General features: G+C 43.0%; 2 protein-coding genes across 2 annotated transcripts in view; one reads left to right on the top strand and one right to left on the bottom strand.

Moving 5' to 3' along the window:
• NPNT (nephronectin) overlaps positions 1 to 20,392 on the top strand; it is a 665,225-nt gene that overhangs the window by 374,543 nt on the left and 270,290 nt on the right. The gene's annotated exons all lie outside the window — the stretch shown is intronic.
• On the bottom strand, positions 1,416 to 13,531 carry GIMD1 (GIMAP family P-loop NTPase domain containing 1). Its single transcript, XM_050944550.1, has 2 exons — positions 13,142 to 13,531; positions 1,416 to 1,706 (listed from the first exon to the last, which is right to left on the bottom strand). The coding sequence occupies exons 1-2, from the start codon at positions 13,529 to 13,531 to the stop codon at positions 1,446 to 1,448; spliced, it is 651 nt and encodes a 216-aa protein (XP_050800507.1). The 3' UTR covers positions 1,416 to 1,445.

The raw sequence follows: 20,392 nt of genomic DNA, 5'->3' as shown, positions 1-20,392 counted from the left end.
TCCTTAATGCCAGGTATTCAGGTAGTGTAGAGTTAGTGATCTGACAGTGGGTAAGTGGAACTCATGTCATAGTCCTCTGCCCATGTAGTTTTGGGCTGCTCCTAAGCAGAGACTTCTAATTTAACTGAAGTGAATGTGGTGGATCATACCCGTAAATCATCACTGAAGAATAGATTCTGACCAACAAAATTAATTTAATTCAATTTTAGTGGTGCACTGATGCATGAAACAAAAATCAAGTGAATCCATTTTTGTATTGTAACTTCTACATGAAATTTCTTCAGACACACATTGTAAACAGAATCACATACTTTGCTGAAACAGGAACAGCTAATTTAATTTTTACACTTTAAAATAAGTTATTTTACTGCATCACATGTTAAAAGGAAGTAGCCACGATTAATATAAAGTCATGAGCTGACAATGGCCGCAATATATCAATTCACAACTAACCTTTTCAAATCCCCAATAACTGTTTAAATATACTTCCAAGTGTTTGTGTTTCATTTACTGTCCATCTATTGTCTAACCACTGAAATAATAAAATACATTTCTCAGTCTTTTGAATTTTCCAGAATTCAAACGTCATTCAGTAAGCTGGGAAAACAATAAAATGACAATGATATAATATTAAGGGAGACAGGCACAAAGGGAAGATGAATACAAATGTTTTTAAATGTGCTTTGTATATATACCCCCACAGTACTAATTTTGCATGCATCTGGGAACTAGCAGTAATAATTAGTTCTTCCAAATACTCTGAATAATCTTCAGAACATGGGAGCTATTTAAACTGCCTTATAATCTACTCAGCCAATGAGGTCTGATATTCTTTAAGATGTTAAAACTGTTTAAATTAGGATTCATTATGAAGCAAGGTGGGAAAATAGATTACAGTATGAGACTTTCAAACTGTAAGATCTGAAAGGTCTTTGCAAACTATGTGCTTTTATCTTACTAAAGACTGTAGAATCAAGTGCAAAAAATAAGAATCTGAAGGGCAGCCAATTCAGGCAGGCTGTGGTAGCTATTCAATAATGCACAGCAACACTACAATGGTTTTGAGCATACGTATTCTTATTTTCTACTCAGTAACCTGCTCTTTGTGAGCTACAATATAAAATGTGATGATCTGTGGTGTAATATTTGTAAACACAGTAATAGGGACACTGTCCAGAATTCAGCCTGAATCCGTGATCTGGTGTGATAATGGCTGTTGTTAGAGTGATAGGCATACTATACATGTTTATGGTAACTAATTTTGTAGTCTAAACAGTTTATCTATTTTGTAATAAGTGAAATGCAAATGTTGATTTGGGCATGAATACCCCAAGCACTTAGTGCTGACTTCTAGAGTCCTCGTCTCTGCATGTCATTTTATCCCAAAGTAGAAAAGAAGATGGCTGTTGGTAACTGAGAGATAATTTGTATTTGTCACCATCCATTTATTTAACTAGAAGCACCTGGTAACTATTTTGTCTTATAAATTCCATGATTTTTCTTAAGATTGTTTTTCTTTCCTCTTGGAGTGTGTTTGCCTGGTTGTCTACAAAAATGTATCTCTGTTGTATTGAGCTCAAAAGGTTTAACAGGGTATCAGAGGCAATATGCAAGTATTCGTCTCCATTTAATCCTGCCTCTTTTACCTTGTCTGCATGTGTAAATAGAATTGCAGTGAAGTTTTTCCATGTGGGACCCAGAAGTTCCTGTAATGAAAAACAAATCTCCAATAGTTATCATTTCTTGTTCCCATCTCCCCCCCCCATACACCAAAATAGATTGTGTATGTATGAATTGACAGACCAATATTCTCTGAATAGAAAGCCAGATCATAACAGTTTGAATTGCAAGAAAATGGCTATGATTCCTTGACCTTCGAAGGTGTTAATACCATTTATAATTAAGATAGGTGGTCAAGAGACTTCATTTTGGTCACTATAAAGCAGATTGTATAAAGCTCTCATATGGAATTTGTATCCCACTCCATCCAAAAGAAAAAAATAACTTCATCTCTTGGTCCCACAAAGGCTTCTGAAATACAGGAACAGTGATCTTTTCCTACTAAGAGATGAAAGTTGATTATGTAAGACATCCATACTGTGTTTGTGAAAACAATCTGATGCCAAGCAATACTAAAAATACAGTTGAGAACTGTTAATATTGCATGATGGACTTGTATCTGTAAATGGAGCATTCCTATCTATTTTTTTTTTAAATATATAGTCATGGATGAGGGGAGAAAAAACAGGTTTCCCTGGTAGGGCTGCTAACTGATGCTTATGTTCCCTCTTTTAATGAAGCTCAGTTGGGTCTGTTTTTATGAAAGCTTTTAAAGCTTGTTGGCTATAAAATTAGTTTCAAGATTCCTTTTTTTGTTTTTGGTTTGTATTTCATTGTTTTACAGTAAATTGTATTTAGTGTGTACATTTTGTTTGAAAGTACACTCAAGAATCAGACTCAAAATGTGACTCCTTTATTTTCTTATCTGTTCAGCATATCATTATAATTCTTTGTATGCTTTTGCTGCTTTGTTGCTCTTTCATCAAAGAAAAGAAAATCTCCCTCTCCCCCCTGCATCTGTTAGCAACCCTTTTACTGTATGCATGCGAACATGGGTGACACTACAAGAAAAACACTATTCAGTTTTAATCTTCCAGGAGTTACTGGTAAATAAAGGAAAATTTTTGAAAAAAAGATCTGACAATATTCTTTCAAATCAGTAAGCAAAGTGGGTGATGCAAAAGCAAATTTATGCTTGTAGCATACAGTATTCATTTGGATTTTTATTTCAAAAGCATCTGATACTAAAATGCAATTTAAGAAAAAGTAACTGGGGACGTGCAAGGCCGTATCTTGCATCAACATCTTTTTGCCATTGTAGAGACCTGTTGATCTCAGTGGTGCTCTGTACAAACTCTGGGGGTTATGCTTGCAGATAAGAAAAAAATATGATGTATAGCCAAAACTGAGGGAACGTAAGGAATTCTAGTCCACCATTATTTTTCCATAGAACCCAGGCATCAATTTCTGCTGTAAGAGCTTAAATCTAAAAGATTTAAGGCCCAATGCTTTACAGAATCCAGTCTTTAATTTCTTATATTTTGAGAACTCTTAATGTTTTAGTATTTTAAAAATAAATAGTCTGTCATCATGAAACAGGTAAGACTAATACAGTTTTTATTCTTAAAAATCCAAACCTGAATGTTCCAATAGGGTTTTATAAAATAACTTAATAGCTTAGGTTATCTTAGAAATGAGAGGTAGAAAACATTTTCACATCATGCAGTATTGCTCCTTGAAGGTATGTTTGAGAACCCAGCCTGTTCCTGAAGTGGGATTGGTATGTACATCTTCAGAGAAGACTAATTTGAATTTACATGGTTAAAAACTGTCACTCTGAATCTTGGTATTGGTGCCTGAAAGGAACTCAATGTTATACACAGTTGATATAGAAGAATTCCTTCACTCACCATGGAAATGCAGCCACTTCTCCAGGTGGTGTGATATACATGGGTGGTTTAACTTCACACAGCAACAATGTACAATATATTGGCACAAAATGAGGAATATCATATTCAATAGGGAGTATTTAGGTATGTGCAGAACATGAACTATACCAGCCAAATTGCATCAAGTGTTCTAATATTGTGTAAATACTGAGAGTTACCAGTTTTAAATCAGATTAAAGTGCTGTAATAATTAGGTTGATTAGTCAATTTAGTTTCCAAAAATCAGTGAGGCCTGAATTCTTAATACATAGTGTCCTTAGAAATATAAAGGTCTTTCTTGTATACATCGTTCCTATCTACCCCATGTTTCTTAAATATGTATGATTAACAGTGTCAAGCACCATCTACAGCTAGAGACCATAACACCATTTATGATAGTCAAATTAATTCTGTTCTTCTGGGACAAAGTCCCCCAAAGCCCAGAACAGGACACAGAAGAGTTGATTATAAGGAATGTTTGGTCATGGGAATCTGTTTGTGGAAAGAGCATTAGAATCAGAAGATTAGGATTGGAAGAGACCTCAGAGGTCATCTAGGAAACCCCCTGCTCAAAGCAGGACCAACTGCAACTAAATCATCCTAGCCAGAGGTTTCTAAGGGCCAACTTGACAAAGCCCTAAAGATGGAGATTCCACCACCTCCCCAGGTAACCTATTTCTGTGCTTCACCACCCTCCTAGTGAAATAGTTTTTCCTAATATCCAACCTAAACCTCCTCCACTGCAACTTGAGACCATTGCTTCTTGTTCTATGATTTGCCACCGCTAAGAGCAGCTGAGCTCCATCCTCTTTGGAACTCCCTTTCAGATACTTGAAGGCTGCTATCAAATCCCCCCCACTCTCCTGCAGACTAAATAAGCCCAGTTTCCTCAGCCTCTCCTTGTAAGTTATATACCACAGCCCACTAATAATTTTTGTTGCCCTCTGCTGGCCTCTAGTTTGTCAACATCCTTTCTGTAATGGGGGGCTCAAAACTGGATGAAATACAGTGCCAAATAGAGGGAAATAATCACTTCCCTTGATCTGCTGGCATATTGGGCTGCATTAGTAGGAGTGTTGCCATTAACCTTCTTGGCAACAGGGGCACACAGCTGACTCATACCCAGCTTCTCATCCACTGTAATCCCCAGCTCCTTTTCTGCAGAACTGCTGCTTAGCCAGTTGGTCACTAGCCTGTAACGGTGCATGGGATTCTTCCATCCTGAGTGCAGGACTCTGCACTTGGTCTTACTGAACCTCATCAGATTTCTTTTGGCCCAATCCTCCAATTTGTCTAGGTCACTCTGGACCCTATCCCTATCCTCCAGCTTATCTACCGCTCCCCCCATCTTAGTGTCATCTGTGAACTTGCTGAGGATGCAATCCATCCCATCATCCAGATTATTAATGAAGATGTTGAACAAAACTGCCTCCAGGTCTGACCCCTGGGGTGTGGGATGGGGTTGGGCAACCCCTTCATGTTTTGCCCCCCTGGTAAGGGTAGCCTCCCCCAGGTACGGGTTAGCTTCCCCCTGGTAAGGGTAGCATCCCCCAGGTATCCACTGCCAACTAGACTAGCCAGCTTTCTATCCACCTTATAGTCCATTCATCCAATCCATATTTTTTTTTTAACTTGCTGGTATGAATAGTGTGGGAGACTGTATCAAAAGCTTTACTAAAGTTAAGACGCATCACGTCCATTGCTTTACCCACATCCACAGAGCCATTTATCTCATCATATCTCCTCAGCATTCAGGAACATTGAATCCAAGCCAGAGTCTGATACCTTTTAGATCATACTGCAGAAGCTTTCTCTCTGATTAAGCTTTTCCACCACAGCCATAACATCATTTACAACAGTTGCCACTCCCATCTTGCAAAATAAAACCTATTGCAAACAGTTTTCTATATCCTGAGAAAGGAAAAGAGCAAAAGACTTCATGAAATCTCCTAAGGATCATGCAATGCCAATCTCATTTTCCTGGGAGGTGCTTACAGCCTGGTAGGGAGGGAAATGGAGGGGCAGTACAAAATCTTAGGTCAATATGAAATACTTGATTGTGTCAGCCACGTTCCCTCTTTTTAGAGTTGACTCCTTTTCAGTGCAGTTGGACTATTCACTTTATGAATTTTGATATTTTGTGTATGCAGAAAACACGTAACATGAAATGTGAATGTAAAATTAATGAATTCCAAATACTGTGTTTTTAAAGTAAATTTATGCCTCAGACCATGCCTTCTTATTAACCCTTCATATTGTCTTATGTACTCATTGAGCATCTGGATAAACGAGATGGATGTCTGAAAAGTATAATGAATGACAGCTCTTGGTGCTGATGAGCAATTGCTCCAATATACTGGGAAATGTTCAGCAAGAGCATATGATCATAGTCAAACTAGCACCAATTTGCAAGCAACAGCGTTGAGAGCAGCTGTCAGATGTAATTTGAATATAGACTCTCTATATTCATCAGTTGCCCAGAAAGGACAATCTACAGGGCAGTCTCTGCAATACCCAGGTCTGAACCTAAATTGCAGCCTATAAACCTTAACTCCCAGTTATTTCTCTGAAGCCATCTGGTAAGATAATTAACATAACTGAAACCAGTTGAGGTGAGAGACTGCAAGAAAAATATCAGAAGCGGGAGGAGCTGGGAAAAACAATAGACCAGACCCTCTATTCCAGTGGTGCTCAACCTATGGTCCCTGGACTATGTCTAAGGGGTTCGGGAAAGGCTTAAACTGAAAAGTGACTGAACAGAATTCATATATATATATATATATATATGAAATGCACATATATACATACACGGACAGTAGATTTGAAAAGGGTCCATGCCTCCATTTGAAATTATTTAGGGGTCCACAAATGAACAAATGTTGGAGGCCACTGTTCTGTTCTACAGTTTGAACCACAATTTACCAGTGTTAACTTGGATTTGGTTACCTTGCTACAGGGAACTTGGACTGAGCTATAGTTCTTGATGTAGGTGACTGGGCAGCTGTTAGGTAACTACTAGCAACGCAAGCAGCTTCAAGCCATTCCAATTATAATCTAAATCAGCCGTTCCAAACTGTAGGGCATACCCCCTGGGGGGTGGGATTTGGAAAAGGTGGGGGACAGGGCATGGCCCGCTCTGCCTCCAGCTCTGCCGCACCCCCGGCCCCAGTCTTGGCCCCAGACCATGGCTTCTGCTCCTGGCCTCAGCCTCTGTCCCTAGCCACAGCTCAGTTCCTGGCCCCAGATCCGCACCCAGCTGTAGCCGCAGCCTTGTCCCCCTTACCCTGTCTGTGCCCCCCTCCCCTCCCCCTTGACAGAGAGAGGGGCTGTGGAAAGTTTGGGGACCACTGAGCTAAATGATGAGATACTGTGGTGAGGGGCACATATACAAATACCAAACAGAGACAGGCATGTATGACAGTGTAAGGTCTAGTACCGTGATCTCTTAGGTAATTGCATATAAGATCATGAGCTTAACTCGGATCAATTAACCAGTAACAGTGAGGATTGTTGCCAGCTGGTGGCAATGGTGCTAATGAGGTAATTAGCTCAACAAAGGGAAGATATAAAGCTTCTGATATTTTTCTGATATAAAGTTGGTAGGCAGTAAGTAGAGAGAGCTTGGAGAAGAAGTTTGATGTGGTAAATAAAGCTGGATTGAAAGCTTCTGCTAGATGGCTGAGTTATCTTCCCCAGTGCTTGGAATCTAAAGATTGAAGGTAGGAGGCAGACTGTATATTGTGAATAAGAGGCTGTGCAAATGAGCTAGGTAGTAGGGAGGCATGGGGGGGGGAGGATCTGATGGGTGGGTGCTCAGCACCCACCTTTTTTCCCCTCCCCTGTCCCCCTCAGCCCTGGAGCACCCACTGAGTCAGTGCCTATGCATTTAGCCCACTATCCTATCTTCCAACAGTGGCTGGTGCCAGATGTTTGAGAGAGAGAATGAACAGAACAGGGCTGTTATTGAGTGATCCATTCCTTGTCAGTTGGAAGTTTAGGGACACCCAAAGCATTGGGTTGCATGCCTGATCATCTTTACCAGTAGCCATTGATGGACCTGTCCTCCATTTAGGTTATATAATTCTTTTCTGAACCAACTTGTACTTCTAGCCTTCACAACATCCTCTAGCAATGAGTTCTACAGGTTGGCTGTGCATTGTGTGAACAAGTACTTCCTTCTGTTTGTTTTAAAGCAGCTGCCTATTAATGCTGTTAGTTAAGTGGCTTGCTCAGGATCAGGCAAGTGAGCATTAAAGTCAATACTAGAATTTGGGGATTTCTGGCCCTGAGTCCTGTGCTCAATTCACAAGACCACACCAATAAATGAAAATGCAGAAAGCTGTAAATATATTCTAGGTGGCTTATCAATATACTACCCCTAATATGTAGAGGATTGCTGTGACTTATGAAGAATTGTTGCTGATTGCTAAAAGGTTTTCATGGTCCCAGTGTCCTTTTAGGACAGTTAGTTAAAGTATAAGCACTATTGTTCAGAATATACATACTTTTTCCAAGATCTGGCTAGCTGCCCTGCCTTGTTTGGTTGATGATCTCATAACATCTGGGCTTTTAGAAATAGACAACCATTCTATCAACTGTGAACCATAATTATAACAGAAACATGAAACAAAAGTAGTAGGTTTCAATTCAAAGGGGGTGGGGGAGAGACAGGATCATCTCCCATTTGCTTATCTCCTAACATCTTTCATCTCTTTTCCAACAGAGAAATTTAGTTGGCCAATAACATATGGAAAGGCCAATACAAAGAATTCTGATTGAATTCTCCTTTTCCTTGCCTGTGGGCCTTATCCCAAAAGCACCTTGTAATAGGAGCTTGGTTTTTCTCTACTAGGTCAGAGTAACATTATGTAGCTCTTTAGAAAGTTCATCCCTATAGTGCTCAGCATAGACACTGAAAATGATAATCAACATTCCCCCTGCTGGCTGACTTTTTCAAAGAAGCTCAGTCATACGAGAAGTATTTGAGAAATTTTCAATGGAAAAGTTCAAGAGAGAGGATTTTCTTCTCTCTCCACAACCTACCCCACCCCCATATGCCACCCCCCCAAACATCACCAAAACTCTTTCTCCCCCCGCAGCAGACATCCAGAAAGACATAATTTTCAGTTGTTTGTGAGGAACAGAAAAGAATTTAGCTTTTAGCAGGGTTTAACTCCCCCGCACCCTCCCGCCCAAAAAAAAAAGTTAGTCCTGCCTGAGCAGGAATTACTGTAGTCAAAGCAAATATATGGTGACTAACAGTTTTCTATTGTGGTTTATTTTAAATTAAATTAGATTTAGATTAAAGCATGGAATTGAGAACGAAGTGTTCCGAATTCTTGCCCCAAGTCTGCCAATGTCATTTTTTTTATATATAATAATTTTTGAGGCAGTCATTCTGTGCCTTGTTGCTCTCATTTTAAAAAATGAGAAGCCCACTGTGTTGGTGTGTGGGACAGTCACCCCCAGCCCCAAATAGCAACAGTGCTGTGAAAACCTGCTTCTGCAGCTCTGATTCGTGGAGTCAATGAGCATGCAGGCAACACTGGTTGAATGGAGAGAATGCAGGAAATCCTGCCCTGTTGCAAGCCCTCCTGGCAAGAAGTGGCAGCCGGCACAGTGATAGATGTGTGCTGCACTGTGCATCTGGTAATATAAGGCAGCCTGAGATCCAGCAACTGCTAGAGGAACCAGGATCCAGAGTCAGAGCTCTGGACTGGGGTACCATAAGCTAGCATCAAACCCTCCATAGGAATCAGCCAGAGCTCATTGGTAAACAGATTCCCTTGATCATTGACTGATGGACTCTGGGAAGACATGTTGCTGATTAAGGTGACTGTCACTGATAAAATAGGTGGTTCTTTGAGTAGTGGTTCATGTCAATTCCAATCAGGTGTGTGCATGGCAGCCAGAAAACTTTTCCCTTAGCACCATCCATCAGATCGGCCTGGTGTCCCCTGGAGTTGTGCCTTCATGGTGCTCAATATAGAACCCTGCCAACCCACCACCCCCTTAGTTCCTTCTTACCACCAGTGACAGGTGGAATAACTTGTTGCTCTTGCTTTGGAAGCATGTTTGGGCAGTGTCCACTCTTCGAGTTTATAGTTTGTTTTCAGTTTACAAGTGTTAGTTTAGTATTAGTAGTTAGGTCATAAGTTTCCTTTTGGGGGTCCCCCACCAATGTTTACCTCCCCCACAGCACTGGGGTATGCCCTGGTCCTCAGTGTTCAAACTCTGAGAGTATTATGGAAAATGTGTTCCAAAGAGTGACCTGCACTCTTTCTATCTGTAGTGTCTCAGGGAGAGCCACCAGAACGAGAGGTGCAGAATTTGCAAAGGATTTTGCCCTAGGACCTTAAAAGACCGGGAGCAAAGGCTCAAAATCCTTCTCTTGGAGGCAGCATCCCAGCCACAATCTGACCTGGGGTCAACAGAACCCATGCCCAGCACCTCCTCATTGGTGCACAGTGCTTCGACACCAACAATGCATGAGTCGGTGCTAGGAAAGGACCCCAAGGAGTCACTGTACCACCACAGCTCCACCCATACATAATCTTCTCTGAGGCCCTGGTCTCAGTCCCCGATGCCCCAGAAAAAGAGAACCCCAGAGAGGGGTTGCTGTCCCCCTTCCAAGCCCAAGGAGCCTGCATCAGGGAGACCCAAACTGGGCCATGTCACCTTGGCCCCTGTGCCTCCCAGGGTCTCATTGACTCCTGCCCCCTCGGGAGTCCAGTCGAGTCTGAACCCTCACTACGCTCCAGACTGGCATGGTGGAGAGCTCCATCTCTCCTCTATACTAGAGGCATTTGTGGCACCTCAGGACCTTGTGCACCTCGTGACACTGTCCTCCCGACAGATGCAAGACAAGTTGCCCATGACTGCTCAGCCCCCAATTCTGTCAAGGGGCAAGCCAGCTATGATGGTGCACCGATATCCATCTCCAGCGTGCCTTTCCTCAGCACAGTCCACCCATGTGGGGGAACTGCACTGGTCCTCCAGTTCCCGGCACTGCTCGCTGGCACCACAGAACACCACTCCTCCATGTAACAGAGGGGTAGCCCTGTTTGTCTGGATCTGTAAAAGCAGCAAAGAGTCCTGTGGCACCTTATAGACTAACAGACGTTTTGGAGCACGAGCTTTCGTGGGTGAATACCCGCTTCATCAGATGCATCTGACAAAGTGGGTATTCACCCACGAAAGCTCGTGCTCCAAAACGTCTGTTAGTCTATAAGGTGCCACAGGACACTCCTCCGTGGTCGTCCTCAGAGTCAGAATCCTACCACTCCAATAGGACCAGGAACAGAAGGTTCAAGTCCTGGCGTGACTGCCAGCCCTATCCAGTGCCATGGCCACTGCAGTGGCAACTCCCGACTCTGGCCCTTCTGGACACCCTGGACATATCATCAGGGCCAGGGACAGAACCAGGGCTCAAGGTCCAGATCCATGTCCTTCATCTCTCCACAGGCACTGCTGGCACCACCAGCAGCAGTGCCACTGAGACCCTTCCCTTCACTCTCACTGGCGACCTCAGTGCCAACAATGTCAATTCCAGCGGTCCCAGCACTGCAGGTGGCTGATGTGGGAGCATAGCAATACTGGGTGCCATGTGACCCTTTGGGTGCTGAGGGGAGTGAGCAGGGCCCATTGTCAGGGTTCTCCTCCTCATTCTCTCCAGATCAGACTGTGGCAGGGACATTGATAGCCCTGGCCCTGGAAGACAATAGGGTCCTACAACAGCTGCTGCAACGGATGACCTAGAACTTGGGGATCCGGGCAGAGGAGGTGGGAGAGGATGCTGACCCTATGGTTGACATCCTTGGTGCTCCATGCACTATGCAATCACCCCACAGGCCAGAGATGATGCAGCCTTTGGAAGAGCAGTGCTCCAATCAGTGGATGACTCAGACCTTGCCTCCTGAACTTGGGGGTTGTGAGTCACCTGATTTGGAGTTGACATGAACAAGCACTTGAAGGAAAAAACAGTTACTCCCCTTCTTGTAACTGTTCTTTGAGATGGGTATTGGAATGGACATGAACACCACACCCTCCTACCCCTCTGTCAGAGTAGCTGGCTAGAAGGACCTGAGAGGGTGGTGGGTCAGCAGTGCGCTATATTGAGCACCATGTAGGTGCGACTCTGGGGGTGCCTAGGCCAACCCGATGGATGCTGCTAGGGGAAAAGTTTTCCAGCTGCCATGCATGCGTGCAACTGTTTGGAATGGACATGAACAATACTTATGAGAAAGTGAGTGACCATTTTTGTTGTTGTTGCTAAGTGTCAGAGCAATTTTTGGGTGAATTTCAGCCACCTGCTAAGGCTGTGGGAGGAGTCTCCACCCCAACACAAGGAGAGGGAGATTAAAACACTCATTTGTTATAGTGAATCTCTACCACAGGAAAGTTGCTAAAGAAACGTAAAGTATATTACTCCCTGCTTAGCTTTGAACACTATTGGTACTATAAGAGAGGTAGATGATCTGAGCTATACTTAAAGGTACCTGTGTGGCCACGGGCAATTCACTTAATATCTCCACCAGTGGTTTCCTTATCTGGTAAATGGGAATAACCTCTACCTCACAGGGGAGCTTTGACAAACTTTTTTTATTTGTAAAGTGCTTTGAGATGATCCAAAGACAACTGCTGTGAAAAAGCAGAATAGTACAGTAGAACCTCAGAGTTATGAATAATCTCCATTCCCGAGGTGTTCATAACTCTGAAATGTTCGTAACTCGGAACATGGTGGTTTATTGAAACATTTACAACTGAACATTGATCTAATACAGCTTTGAAACTGTACTATGCAGAAGGAAAATTCTGCTTTTAAGCATCTTAATTTAAAGATAAAACCAAGTTTTTTACCTCGTCACTTTTTTATAACTTTCCCTTTATTTTTAATACTTTATGCTTAACATGGTACTGTATTGCTTTTTTGTTGCTGCTTCTTGATTGCATACTTCTGGTTCCAAATGAGGTATGTGATTGACCAGTCAGTTGGTAACTCTGGTATTTGTAACTCTGAGGTTCTAGTGGCTTTGATCAAATGTTCCTCTTGTTTATATAATAACTGGTAGCTAAAACATCTGCAAACTTAACATTCACCAAGTACAATTCTTGGAAAATGCATGTGTTTTAGGGGGCAGAGTTAAGGTTCTGGTGGAAATTTTTTAATTTTTGATGTTCCTCTGGGTTTTGTGGAATTCAGAACGCCTTAATTCATCCTACATTTAATATAGTTTGTTTTAGTGTCTATCTGCAAATGAGTAAAGTAGCATTTCTTCTCAACAGGTCTGGGTCCTTGATGATAAACCTCAATACATGTAAATCCTATTATGGGGGCAGGAGAGGGGAGAAAAACATTCTTAATGGGTAAACCAGACTCACAGGCCCGTTTCTGCTCTCCTATAATTGATAACAGTGAATAATACTTGCCCACCTATTCTGTGTGTTAACTTTCTTCCATCAAATTTAACATGAAAAGTTTGTCTGCAGCACAGAAATGCCACTGAGTTTTAGCTAGAACAAGCTTGGACTGTGAAAGGGAGAGGGGTGTGTGTAAACTGCACCTACCTGTCTCCTTTCTACCTCAGCTGATGCTGTTTTGAGGGTTCTTAGTTCTGAATACGATAGTTGCCAGTATGTACAGAATTTTTTACCTGGACTAGCTGAATTGTGTGACTTTCTTCCTCACAAAGAGGCAAGTCAGCTCTCAGGACCAAGAGTGCTAGGTGAAGGCCCTCATCTCCAAAGTGCTGTGCCAGAGCTGCCTTCACCACTTGCTGCACCTCTTCTTTGCTCAGGCTGCTGTGAGGATACCCTGGAGTGTCCATCACGTGAACCCGCAGGGCTAGCTCATGGCCATTTCGGCGTGTGAAGCCTGAGATGCGGCAGCTGCATCCAAGACTGCAGCCTGTGGTCACGGATCTTGGGGATAGATGGCTGTCAAAGTCAAAGCTGCCCAGAAGGCTATTCCCAGAAGCACTTTTTCCACTTTGCGTCCTTCCAACCAAGAGAAGATTGATGGTCATCTCATCAGTATCAGACATTGTATCTGCCTTTGTCCACACACCTGTTTCAGCAAATCCATAATAAATATTAACAGCTGTTTTAGCTGGGTGATACCTAAGCAACTTTCAGAAATAATCAGTAAACCATAAAAACTGCCCCTTGCAGCACTTTGACCTGCTCTGACTGAAGCACTTTGGCACTTGACTTTGCACACTGCCCATCAGAGAAGTACCTGTGGCTGACTCCAAGGAGCATTCCTCTGTATCCACTGTCCACCCTCGCTATCCACAAATAAAGAACCCCGATTTGAGGTGCCATAGCAATTGTCCCACATCAGCAGATCTCCCATATCAAGAGAATTCAGAGAATCAAGAAGAACCAAGAGGGAGTAGAGTAACTAAGGAGGACAACTGTCCAATGTAGGGGAAACAATCCAGCTAAGGAGAGAACAATGGGGGAGGAGGTGGGAGAGCCCCTACAGAGGAGAAGAATAGGTTCTGTAAGTCCCAAATGGCTGTGTTTTGTGAGTTAAGCTTACATCTAGCCCTAGAAATCTGATGGCATGATGGAAGCAGCTCAAACCCCTCAAAACATGGAGGACAATTTGGGGAGCCTGTCCTTTACCACATGGGTAGCTCACATGCTGTTCCAGCAGCCACCCTCCAATTTCTGGGCTCTGTCTTCACCTTAGTCTCCCCTCTGTCAAACAGCTGTTGGAATTACTCACTTGAGCAGTACCACAGGTCAGTGTTGTCTCAAAATTGTCTCAAAGCTGTCAATAGAAGGGGATTCAGAAGGGGTTCCTGTTCCAGAACAAACAATCCAGAACACGTGCTGTCTGCCCCTTTCCAAGGTGATGCTGGCATAGCAACATCTGCCGTGGCCAACATTCTAGGCTTTTCAGGTTGGAACTCCAGAAATTTGTCTAATCCAGTTTAGTGAGGCAACGTAGGTAAGGTAATATCTTTTATTGGACCAACTCTGTTGGTGAGAGACAAGCGGGTTTTTTTTTTCCTCCCTCTTTCCTTTGCTGGTGTTGGTATGTTCCAGAGTTTTTAATGTATGGGTGGTGATGGTCGAAGTTTTTCATGTTAACAGGCTACTTCATCTTGAATGGTCCCTTGAAATGTGTTAACTACAGTAACTCCTCCTTGTAATTATGTTCCTGAAAAATGTTACTTTTATAGGAAAATTGATTTCACTTAGAATTAATGTAAATAGGGGAGCTTAGGTTTCAGGGAAATCTTTTTTTTCACTAGACAAGACGTCATATACCTAAGCAGTATAAGTTTGTTAAATTTAACATTGTAATCACAAATGATGATTGTGAAGCTTGATTGAGGCAGGGGCATAGTGGGGTTGGAGCTTGAAGACTTGACTCGCTTCGCCTGCCCGGCGCTCCTGCTGAGGAGTGGAGTCGAGGGCTTGTCCACTCCCCGGCTGGAATGCTGGGCGGGCAGAGTGGGGTGTGAGCCAAACAACCTTATAACAGAACATTGGATGACTTTAAACAAATATGTTCTAATAGATCAGCAACCTAATAACAAAACAGTGTTAACCGGGACGACTTTAAGTGAGGAGTTACTGTATTTATGGTAAACAATGTGTTCCACCTGTGACACTCTAAGCACGTCTACACAGCAAAGAGAAACCCATGGCTGGCACAGGCCAGTTGTTTTGGGCTGTGGGGCTGTTTCATTGCTGTGTAGGCTTATGAGTTCCAGGAGCCCAGAAGTCTACACAGCTATTCAATAGCACCATAGAGTGGGCACAGTGAACCAGAGGATATCTAGTTTCTGTGTAGACTTACCCTTTGAGTACATTTCCCAGATCTGAGGAAGAGCTCTGTGTATGCTCAAAAGCTTTTGTCTCTCTCCAACAGGAGTTTCCAGTAAAAGATATTAACTCATCCACCTTGCGTCTCTAATATCCTGGTACCAACACTGCTACAACCACACTGCATGATACATTGGTGCTATACAAATCTAAAATCACTGTAGGACCTAGGGAAGGGAAAGATGATGATTGATGGTGATAGAAAGGACAGACAACTAATTTATTTTCAATGTATACATACACAAATATAACAACTAAAAAGAGAGCTCCTCTTTATAGTGCCTATTCATTTAAAGTAATGTAGTATCTTAAGAGCCTTTACTACCTGGATCCAGACTATTGATTGTCTCAAATAGACTTTACATAAATTTTATAGTTAAAATAATTAGGATTTCAGGGATATGTCAAAAAAGACAGTACCCATATTTGTGAATAAAGTGTTGCTCTAGGTAAGCAGTGACACTAGAAACTTCACAAGCATTGTTTAAAGGATTGTGATATTCAGTGTGCATATTCCTAGAAGTCATATTCAGTGAATATTTTTAGAATGTTCATCACCCAGTATTGCATATTTATTTAGGCTCTGTTGTACCTGTTAAAGAGATGATTTTAACTAGCCCTCATTACAGAAGACATACTAGATCTTACATGTAGCAATAGTGCTTAACAAACTCATGAATCCGTCCGCTGACTATTGAGGTAGAGAAATTGAACTTTCTAAGACATATTAATGAGGTGGGGGAATAGCTGTCTAATCATTATGGAAAAAGCTAGGAAAACAGGCACTTTATTAACTTCACCGAAAATGAACAGAGAAAATTGAGAGTTGAATTAATAATCTCCCCTTACCCACTTCAGATTCATTAAACTTGTTTAGGAAAGTGTTTAAAAATAAACACCAACTGCTGTCCCTATTACCAGGGACTCTCTTTGTCACCCTGAGCTGGATTTTCAGAAGTGCCAAACATCCCCACCGCCAGCTGAAGTCAAAGGGAGCTGTACGTGCTCAGAACCTTAGAAAATCAAACACAGGGATGCAGATCAGCATAGGAAAATCGCAGCAAGATGGCTGCATACACTTCTGTACAATATTAAGTATTGCTTTTTATCACTGATTTTTGCTGCTTCCCCCCCCCCATTCCTAAATTCATAACTTGTCTGTTTCAGTGCGTCACTTACCTCACTTTCCCATAAGTCTTCCTCTACCAAGACTTCATTCAGATTCTGCTGGTTTTCAGTGTGAACTTTGAAACTAACAACAGCTGTCTACCACACAGAGACTGATACGCACTGATACTCTAGTTAATCTATTACTGAGAAATCCTCATTTATACCTGATAAGTCTGTCCAATAATCAGCATCACCCATTAACTTCCTTTTAGTTGCCTGCAGTTTTGAGTTCTGATTTCCCTAGGGACCACTTGAAAATAGCTTCCATAAATATACCTTCATTTTTACCAACTGTTTGAACTAGAACTCTTTTTTGGGGGTAGTGAGGAGGGTTTTAGTGATATTCACCTCCCTATATTTTTAAACCATGCATAATAATGCCAGAGAGATGTGGGTGTACAAAGCAAACATTTTCTTGTATTTTTAGGATGACCTTATTAAACTTCCATTTTGTAGTACCTACCAATATTTCACAGCATGATTTAAAATAAATGACCCTGAAACCTATTCAATCTATACAAATGCACTAAGATGGTTTCATGGCACTAGAGACTAAGGCCTGGATCCTCTAAGATATTTAGCCACCTGACTCACTACAATCAATTGGAGTTAAGTACCTAAAATATGTTTGAGGATCTGAACTTAAACCCCTCCATTTAGACAGAGTAGTCATAGTATGAGACCAAGCTTCCCCATCCTGCCAATATGCTCCATCCTTGCTATGGAGGAACCATGGCTAGAAGTGAAAGAATCATTCAATCTCCACTAAGTTCATCAGACTATAGCATTGTGAAAACCAAACCCTAGCCTAGTTTGTTCCTGAGCTCTCAATAAGGCTTCTTTAAAATACAGCCAGCTCTCCTGGACTCCTTTTCCCCTCAATCAGTTTCCCAGGGGATCCTGCCCATCAGTTCCCTAAGGGAGTCAGTCTGCTTCTCTGAAGTCCAGGGTCTGTATTTTCAGTTGCACCTGTGAACTATGCATCTACTATCTCTGTCTGAAAGCATGAATCCTACACTGATCTCTAATTTTGTGATGAGCATCACAAACAGAACATGGCTGATCCTGCAGTACTTCATGAGCTGTGGATCTGATGACACTGTGGTGTTGGCCTGCTATGTGCCATGGAAAGAAACAATTCAAGATTACTGCTGGCATTCACAGAAAGCTACATGCAGTGGATCATCAGTACCGGGCTTTGGAAGCAAGCACTCAGTGGTGGGATCACATCGTGATGCACCTATGGGATAACCAGCAGTGACTGCAGAACTTTTGGATGTGCAAAGCCACCTTCCTGGAACTGTGTGTGAGGTTCACTTATACCCTCCAGCGCAAGGACACCAAAATAAGAGCTGTCCTAATGGTGGAAAAGTGAATGGCAATAGCTGTGTGGAAGCTGGCAATTCCAGACTGCTAACAATCCTTGTGAATCAGTTTGGAGTTGGGAAGTCCACTATGGGGGTTGCACTGATGTGAGTGTGCAGGGCCATTAATCCCCTTCTGCTATGAAAGACTGAGACTCTAGGCAATGTGAAGGAAATAGTGGATGGCTTTGTAGTAATGGGATTCTCTAACTGCATCATGGCAATACATGGCATACACATCCCATTTTGATCCTGACTGCCTTGCAATGGAGTACATCAACAGAAAGGCCTACTTTTCTATGGTATTGCAGAGTGCTGGTGCATCACCTGGGTTGTTTCACAGACCTCAACATGGGGTGGTCAGGGAAGGTGCATGACGCACACATCTTCAGGAACACTGTGTAGAAAGCTGCAAGCAGGGACTTTCTTTCCAGGCCAGAAGATTGTAACTGGGGATGTGGAAATGCCAATTGTGATCCTTGGAAACCCAGCCAACACCTTGCTCCTGTGGCTCATGAAGCCTTAGATTGGAAACCTTGACAGCAGGAAGGAGTGCTTTAACAAGCTGAGCAGGTGCAGAATGACCATTGAATGTGCCTTTGGCAGATTAAAGGGTTGCAGTACTCCTTTTTTGCCAAGCTAGACCTCAGTGAGGAAAATATTCCCATGGTCATAGCAGCCTGCTGTGCTCTGCATAACGTGTGTGAAAGTAAGGGAGGAAAGCTTCTGCAGTGGTGGAGCCTTGAGGTGGCTGGTGGTGGCTTTTGAGCAGCCAGTTACACGGCTGTTAGTGGGGCTATTCCAATGAGGGAGTGTTTTGATGGGGCTCATTGTCAAAATGCTCTAGTAATGTCTTTGTATAAAGCATTGAGCTAGGCATTGTTTTCTTGCACTGTAGTATGGCCTGTAGTGATTGGTATGTGTGCATTAATTGTACTCGGCAAATGCTCTGATTGCCACTGTGTATGAATTTCAGCAGCAACCACTGGGGATTGAAGATCGATAAAGATTCATTGTTTTTCTATAAGTTCATTTATATTTTTATTTGACAGCTATACAAACCTTTCTATTACCTACAAGGGACATGACAATGAAGAGTACTTCTTAATGAGGTTCTCACAGCTGGGTGTATGTCCAACTGTCATTGTGAAACATGTCCTAGAGGTGGAGTGCGTGGGATACTGTAGTATACAAGAAATGTGTGTAGGAAGTTTGGAGAGAGCCTGGAAGGCAGTTCAGAATGGGCTGCAAGGGGAGGTGAGCATCAATGTGTTCCACCTACAGCACAGTCAGGGACTTTGTGTGTGTTTGCTCCTCAACCAGCTGTATCCTACCTGTTTCCTCTCTTGGCTATCCATTCTCAGTTTTTCATTGATAGCCTCTCTCCAAGGTCTGCTCATTATCAGCAGCATCAAAAGATTGCAGCACTTCTCTGAACAAGCTGTCCTGACTCCTCTGGTTCATCTCCTTATCAGCCGGAGCCGCTTGGTCAGTATGCAGGAGCAGACTCAAGGCTGCATCTGCAGAAGCTGAAGAAACGATAGACCGAGGCACTATTGGGAATGCCCTCATAGCCTTGATTCATAAGTTACATACACCACTTTCCCTTGGCAGGCACACAGCATGCCAAGAGCCCTAACCATGGTGAATTGGGCACAAGGGGGAGGGGGTAAGATGAGACAAAGGGCAGGGGAGTGTCAGAGGGGGATCATTATGAGTGCCTTGGGACACTATGCTGAATACTGGCACAGTTTTCCACAGGCAGGGGTGATGGAAGCTGATGCCATCAGGAGCCAGACAACCACAGCTCCTGCATGGGTGTGACTGTAAACTGGGTCTGTATACTGCTTGCCTGTGTGCTGCTTTGGTGCCTGCAGATGTAATTGCTGATTGGCACAGCAAAGTTTCCTTCTATGGGAGAAGGAACAAGGCAGCCCTCCCAAGGAAACTTCAGTAGAGGATTGCAGAGTACTTCCATGAACATTTCTCTATGAAGGATTCCTGGGACATCCCAGTGTGCATCAACAAACTTTTCTGCAGATCCCCCTCTGTTTAGCAACACAGAGGAATGAGAAGCAGATGCATACAGTGCTACTATCCCTTTTCTACCCTGTGGGGCCTGAGCGGGGGAAGCTCTACTTCATTTCTCCCTGCAGTATCGAAGCACAACAAGTACTTACTGGAGTGCCCCTCTCCTCCATCAGGCATGCCATAGGAGGAGTGCTAGGACTGGCTAGACCCCTCTGGAGTTAAAAACAGGTCCTGGCTCACCATGCCACTGGACTGTCCTATTGGCTGTCCTCCATTCTCCTCCAACTCCACTTTCTAGTCCATCACTTCATCCTTAGGGTTCACTCCATGGCTGCTGCCTTCAGCCCCCCTTCCCTGAAGTATCCACAGGACTCTTGGTGGTGGAGCTGGCCTCCCTTGCCTTCTGATATGCCTGCCTCAGTTCCTAGATCTTGGCACAGCACTGCTGTGTCTCCCTCTTGTACCCCTTGAGCAATCTGCTCAGCCTTTTCTCCCTGC

Source organism: Gopherus flavomarginatus, chromosome 3 (genome assembly GCF_025201925.1).
Source record: "Gopherus flavomarginatus isolate rGopFla2 chromosome 3, rGopFla2.mat.asm, whole genome shotgun sequence".
Classification (NCBI taxonomy): Eukaryota; Metazoa; Chordata; order Testudines; family Testudinidae; genus Gopherus; species Gopherus flavomarginatus.
Note: the sequence above shows the minus strand (reverse complement) of the source record. Positions and strands in the feature narration are given on the sequence as shown.

Coding starts and splice junctions, on each gene's coding strand:
- GIMD1 (XM_050944550.1), bottom strand. CDS start 13,531: ATGTCTGATACTGATGAGATGACCATCAATCTTCTCTTGGTTGGAAGG. Junction 1,707..13,141: donor ACACAATTCAGCTAGTCCAG/GTAAAAAATTCT, acceptor TTTTCATTACAG/GAACTTCTGGGTCCCACATG.